This window comes from Camelus dromedarius, chromosome 5 (genome assembly GCF_036321535.1).
Source record: "Camelus dromedarius isolate mCamDro1 chromosome 5, mCamDro1.pat, whole genome shotgun sequence".
NCBI lineage: Eukaryota > Metazoa > Chordata > Mammalia > Artiodactyla > Camelidae > Camelus > Camelus dromedarius.
Window position 1 is genome coordinate 29860807 of NC_087440.1, and position 7049 is coordinate 29867855.

The 7049-nt window shown below is 41.9% G+C and overlaps 1 protein-coding gene across 1 annotated transcript; it reads left to right on the forward strand.

Annotated features, from left to right (window-relative positions):
• The first annotated feature begins 2235 nt into the window (after positions 1 to 2235).
• Positions 2236 to 6580, forward strand: RNASE10 (ribonuclease A family member 10 (inactive)). Its single transcript, XM_010990221.3, has 2 exons — positions 2236 to 2454; positions 4004 to 6580. Exon 2 carries the CDS (start codon positions 4009 to 4011, stop codon positions 4648 to 4650), a length of 642 nt encoding a protein of 213 aa, XP_010988523.1. The 5' UTR covers positions 2236 to 2454; positions 4004 to 4008; the 3' UTR covers positions 4651 to 6580.
• The last annotated feature ends 469 nt before the right edge of the window (positions 6581 to 7049 follow it).

Below are 7049 nucleotides of genomic sequence, written 5' to 3' on the forward strand. Positions count from 1 at the left end.
GATCGGAGTATCCGTTTGGTCCCTAGCTCTAGCTCTCTCTCTGTCTAACCCACCTCCTATCTACCTATCTAGCATAAATTTTGCTTAACTAAAGTCAGGAGTTCTAACATCAGAACTGTCATTACTTATCTGTAGCATCTGAGACATTAACTTTTTGGAGTCACTTTCTTTATTTGTGATGTGAATCATCAGTCTACATGAGCCTCAATTCCTTGAGATTCTAGGATATTGGTTGACTTCTTCTAGGAAAAGCAGTGAGTAATGTTGGTAGCTGCAGTCCTTGGTATGCTATTTTTTAAAAAATTGAAGTATAGTTGATATAGAATATTATATGTTATAAGTATACAACATAGTGATTCACAATTTTTAAAGGTTATACTCCATTTATAGTTATAAAATATTAGCTATATTCCCTGTGTTGTATAGTATATCCTTGTAGTTTATTTTATACATAATAGTTTGTATCTCTTAATTCCCTACCCCTATACTGCCCCTCCCCTGTTCTCTCTCTCCATTGGTGACCACTAGTTTGTTCTCTACATCTGTGAGTCTGTTTCTTTTTTATTATATTCTAGTTTTTTTTTTAATGATTTATTTTTAATTTTTTTAGGGGGTAGGTAATTAGGTTTATTTAGTTATTATTTTTAGTGGAGGTACAGGGATTGAACCCAGGACCATGTGTGTGCTAAGAATGCACTTTACCACTGAGCAATACCCTCCTCCCCCTTTTTTATTTTTAGATTCTATATATAAGTGATATCACTTAGTATGCTATTTCTAAATTATTTTTTAAATTACTCTTTATTTTGGGGAGGGAGGTAATTAGGTTTACTTATTTGTTTATTTTTAGAGGCGGTACTGGGGATTGAACCCAGGACCTTGTGTATGCTAAGCATGCTGTCTACCACTTGATAGTATGCTATTTCTAAATAAGAAAATAGCACTGATCAGGTAATAAGCTGGTGTTGGTAATTGCTATGTAACATCAATAACAATAGCTGTACATTTATCCTTTTACATGCAGTGTGTTATGTAATATTCACAACATCCTGATGAAGTAAGAGCTGCTATTATGCAAATTTAGAAGATAAGAAAACTATAGCCTAGAAAAAGAAAAAACAAATAAAAACCTGCCCAGTCTAAAGGTTATACTTAGACCTCAGACATAGGTCCTTCCTTCATATTTAATCAAGGATTAATTTCAAACAATCTCTAACAGTAAACAATTATAAAGAAGCGGGTGGTGCCTATAGTGGCTATATTGTCCCTGCTGACTTCGGACAGCTACTGGGTTCAGTGGAAGCTTCTTTACTCCGCCTTCACGTTGCACATAGGTCTCGCCAGAGGGAATGGGCAGAGTGGACACCAAAGAGGAATAGCACAGGCAGATTGTGAGGGTGAAATGCAGTACATGCCCACATGAAGTAAGTGCTCATAGCCAATAATGATTAGTTGTTGTCATTATTATTGTAAATTATTGACATCAGCACTGTAAAAGTTCAGCCTGATAGACTTTGCAGAAGCGGTTCCTAGGTCACCACTTGAAAACTCCTGCCTGAATGACAAAGCAAATCATCCTTCCAAAGGCCCCTGTTTATGTCTAGGGAGGGTTTTCAATAATCTCCAGAGAGCTTTAAAAATACTCTCTCATGATGTCACTATCAGCTAAGCAAGTGATTAGAATCAGCGTTAGACTCTGGGCTTTTCTCACACAGGCTATGGGGACTCATAGTGATGGGGCTGCTTCGGATGTTCTCTTATCTAGGGCTAAATTACCGGGTTATCAGCTGGGAGCTGGAAAAAGGGAGTGGAGAGTGGAAGGCTGGAATAGGCTTCATAGGTAAAGGTAGGTAAAAATTCATCACTGGCTCAAATACTCCAAATTTCCTAATAAAGTCATGATATGGTTCTAAAATGTGAAAAGCTTAAAATAACCATGTTGGAGGGATGACCCCAATACAGGCCAAAGAGATTGACATTTGAGAAATGCTAGGAAAGGGTTAAAAGAAGCAAGCTCAGAGAATCTAAGGAAACGACTTGATTTGAAATTCATGGGCAAGGTCAGGCTGCTATAAACCACAGGATAGTGGGTGTAACTCAGGAGGGTAACAATTGTTTAGGAAAATAAAACTGTCTACCATTTCCCAGGCTGGAGACATTTCCTGTCTTGGACATCTGGATCCGTTTCAATTTCCAAACAGCCTTACTTCAAAGTGTTGATGGGAGGAGAAAGGGCAATTGGCTAAGTGTGTTTATTCAGGGCTGCCGGGGGAGTGCTAGCAGGAATGGGAGTAGGAAGTAAGTCTGGATTTAAAGGAACCTGGACCACGAGGGGATAATCATTTTTCTGCAGACCAGTATCCAGGGCACTTCTCGGAGAGAAGGAAACCCTGGGAGGGAAGAACTTGGGAAACAGGAGGATACAAGCGTCTTTGAAGCTACTTAGGTGTGTAGGTAAGTGACAATGATGTTGGATGCTCCAGGGAAAAATATGAGAAATTCTCTCTTTTTTAAAAGTTAAAATATATTCGCGACAACTTCAACTTTAAAGAAAAGTTGCAACAATACAAAGAACTCCTAAATACCCTTTATCCAGACACATAATTTTAAAAATTACTTTTCCTCATTAAAAATTTTTCTTTCTTTCTTTCTCTGTAAACATACCATGTACACACATACATATCATCTATGTTTTGAACCTTGGAGAGTAAGTTGCCTACATCGTGCCCCTTAGCACCTTAGCGTCTCAGGTTCATTTTCTAAGAACAAAGATACTCTCCTAAACAGTCGTGGTACAAGTTTCAAATGCAGTATATCAAACATTGATATAACACTCCCATCTACTCCATTGACAATATTCTAATATTATCAATTATCTCAAAAATGTTCTTCATAGCAATATTTGTTTCTGGTAGGGAAGATCTCTCTGTGATAGGGGCATGAGGCTGGCATAGCAGGACGAAGATGCAGGCTCCTTCTTTCAGTCTCTTTAGGATCTTATTAGTAGGCAAAGCCCAGCAGATCAGTTGTTTGGATTTTTTTGGTTTCATTCTTATTCATTTCTTCCCTAAGAGTACAAAAGCTAATCAGCAGGAAATAGCCAAGTGTTAAGAGATCTATGGTAGTAAAAAGGATCTGATGTGACAAGATATAGATTTTTTTTTGTTTTTGGTGGGAGTAGGTAATTAGGTTTATTTATTTATTCTTAGAGGAGGTACTGGGGATTGAACACACTACCACTTGAACTATACCCTGTCCCCCACCCTGACAAGATATAGTTTTAACTAATGGTGAAATTGGGCATCCCCTCTTCCCCTCAGCCTCAACTTCGGAATGAGAATGGACTATGGTACTTTTTCTATTCCTTTTGATCTTCTTTGGGGACGGTGGGTAACAGGGAGAATAATAAACATATGAATGAGCAAAAACAAATTTGGAGGTGGGGAAAGTATAGCTCAGTGGTAGAGTGTGTGCTTAGCCTGCACAAGGTCCTGGGTTCTATCCCCAGTACCTCCATTAAAATAAATCAATAAACCTAATTATCCCCATCCCCTCTAAAAAAAAAAAACAAAAAGAATAAATTTAGGATTAAAAATAAGGAGATGGTCCCCTACGGTAATTCCAGTCCTTTACTGAGATTAAGACTTTCTACAAGAATTTTTCTCAAGGAAAGTGTGACACTGTACTTGTTTGTCAGTTGATGTCAACTTTCCCCACTGATTCCGTATATGTGAGCCAGTTGCAGAACTGCTTCCCTTGGTCATCTTCCATTTCTGCAGGATCCACACGCTCTTTCACAGCCACAGGCAATGTGGTGGGGAGGGACAGGAGAAGCGGGAAAAACATGAGAAAGGATCTCTGCTGTGGAGAGGAGGCCGTAATGGGGACAAGGGAGAGGAGACCCCCACCGCTATGCTGTCAGTGTTCAGGGGTCTAAGATTTCTACTGGATCCTCGTAGTTTCATCTCACAGTCAGTGCTTCTGTTTCCCTCCTCTCCTCCAGGCAAAATGAAGCTGACTCTGGTGCAGATCCTTTTCATGATGTTGCTGCTGCTACTGGGCCTGGGGGTGGGCCTGGGGTTGGGACTTCAGATGGCCGCAGCTGTCCTGGAGGACAGTGATCAGCTACTGAACGAGCTCCAGTCTACTGACTCACAGGACCAGGTTGAGGCCACTAAGGAGGGAACAGGTGCCCAAACCACCGAAACCCTATTGCTTAGCAACCAAGAAGTGTTGCAACCAGAAGAGACCATTGTCAGTGAAGATGAAGTTGGAGGAAACAAGATGCTCAAAGCTGAGGCTCTCTTTCAGAGCAACAAAGACTATCTTAGGTCGGACCTGATGGACAGGGAATGCAATGTCCTGATGGAACAGAAGATGACGCAGCACAACCACACATGCATACCCCAGTACGTATTCATCCATGAGGAACCAGATGCAATCAAAGCTGTCTGTAAGAGTCCTGCTGTTGCCTGCAATCTCAAGGGAGGCAAGTGTCACAAAAGCTCCCGTCCTTTCGATTTGACATTCTGCAAATTATCCAAACCAGGCCAAGTCACTCCTCACTGTAATTACTTAACTTTCATTCTTGAAAAGCACATTTTAATATCCTGTAGTGACATGAAAGTCCAGGTCACTTCTGGACCATGAAGCAACTTCTTCACCTCCTCATCTTTGTCTTCCTTTCCACTTCTTTTTTTCATGCTGTTTTCCTCCTTAGGTATCCTGCAAAACAGGTTTTGGGAAGAGAGGCTAGGCTATTCTTTATCAAAAATGAAAATATAAATCTTCTTTGTCCCAGGGTTCACTCAATTTGCATTCCATTCCTGGGATTAGAGGTGGCAATGTTACAGAAATGACAGGCCAGCCAAGAAACAAGCACCACTCGGAGGGTTGGAGTACTCAGATGTATTACGCCGGCGGGCTCAGAGGGGCTTCTGCTCCTAAGCCCTGAGCACCTCCAAGACGTGTGCATGAGGTTTTATAGGGTTAAGTACAAGCTTGGGGTATTCGGCCAATAGGCATGGAACACCTTTAGCAGCATCATTATCACAAAAGTAGAGACAGTGAGGCAGCAAATCAACATTTCAAGGCCAGATATGTCTCTTTGAAAATCCAGCAGGCTAGCAAAAACATGAACAGGGAATCAGCAAACCGACACTTATTAATTTAGATTTACAAGTTAGCCCAGCAGAACTCAGATCAGTAATCTGACACTTGTTACACTTAGATTTGTGACTTAGCTTGTTGGCCCAGCTGGGCTTTTCCTTCACAGCAGAATAGGGTGATGATGTCTAATCTCTCTAGGTTCTGTGCCTCTTGGATCCTATCTCCTGCTGGAAAGAGATAAGTGAAGGCCTGCTCTAGCCTCTCCTGCAACCCTGCTCATTAGTCTCTTTCCTGATCTGGGGACCTTTAGGTGTGGATTACAAGAGTTTAATGCATCCTTTACCCACCTGGTTCCCTGCTACTCACTGTGAGCCTCTAGGGCAATCAGAGAAGCCTCCCAGGCTTCTCATGCAACACTTTTCTGCTGCAGATGCAAATTAAAGCGCTTCTATCTGTGATTGAGTCTGGAGAACCGTGTGGATCAGGTTTCCTTTCCTTACCCCTAAGTGCAGGGTTCTGCTGGTATGGTGCTATGGTGATGCAGATTGAGACAGAACATATCTTGGGGTAAGGACAGCACTAATTTTCTTGACCCTTCTCAACTCTTTTTCTTTTTCCTCCCATCTTTTACTACCTGCCACTTTGCATCTTCTTTTCCCTCCCTTTGTTTCTCTGCCCTCAAACCCCACCCTTTCCTCTGGTCTCCTTTTCCTCTTCTTTTTGAGTGCTCTGTGTTCTTTTTCTGAGTCCTTTTAGAAATTCTTTCAGCCAACACTGATTTCTCATGCCATGCTAGGTGAGAAGCTGTTGATCCTACAGTTAAAGAGTCTGGCATACGTGGTTAGGGGGAGGGTGGGCCAAGAGAGTGATGAGGAGAGAGAGAAAGAGAGAACTATTAAAAAAAATTACGTCAGTAAGTAGAATAGTGTCACATTAGGTGCTCAATAGGTATAGAATGAAAAGGATTGGGAGGAGTTTTATTCTCACTCAGCATCTCTTTCCCTTTTTTTTTTCCCGCTCTTAAGAACAAGGAAGTTGGTGAATCATTTCAACAGAAAAGGGATTGGGTCTACTCAAAGAGGAGAAAAGCTATGGGGCAGAATAAATGGAGGATGTAAGTGGTTGCCTTCAGCCTATTTCGTCTGAATTCATATCTGTCAGGAAATAATGTAGTTAAACTTGCATGGGCACATAGAAAATGGCCATAGGGATTCACTATGTGACTTTATTCTGAGATCTCCTCTCCCCAGGGTTTTTCTCTGCTTCCACCTCCTAGACAGTAACACACTCAAGGGTCAGGGACATACAGAAACGGGAGACTGGAAGGAAGGAAAGGTTTGGCTTACTCTGACCTGGCTTTTATCTTCCTGTTCTTTCTTTGTTTCGTCCCCAATTTCCCTTATCCTTCCTGTCGCAGGCAGGCAGGCAATCACATAAATGCTTTGCCTCTAGTCTCTTCTCAGACTACCCCCCCCCCTTCAACGTTTCCCTTTATACCTCTGGCTCACCTCTTCTGGCAATGACGTCATTGGAACAGAGTTGTTGGGCAGGAAGTGCGTCTGCGTCTGTGGGCTGCCCTGACATTTTAGAGGTGGGTGGAGGAGTGGCAGGAGGTGAAGCCTTGGACCAGGCAGATGCCTCCTCTTCCTGCTGGGGGATTCCTTTCAGGAGAAACAGACAGACTATCTAAGACAAGAAAGAAATGAGAAGTGAGATGTAAGAGAGGAAAGAAGAGTGGGTGTCAGAGAAAATCAGCCGTGTCAGGCATTTTTTCGGTAGAGAATCTCAAAGCACTTACAACTGGGAATGGGGTTTGAAAGGCTCCAAGTCTAATTTCTTGACCAAAAGACAAAGGATCCATTGTGTAGGGGAAACTATTAACAGACTGGGATTAGCAAGGAATGGAAGCCCCCGTGCTTTCATTCACAGATGAGACCACT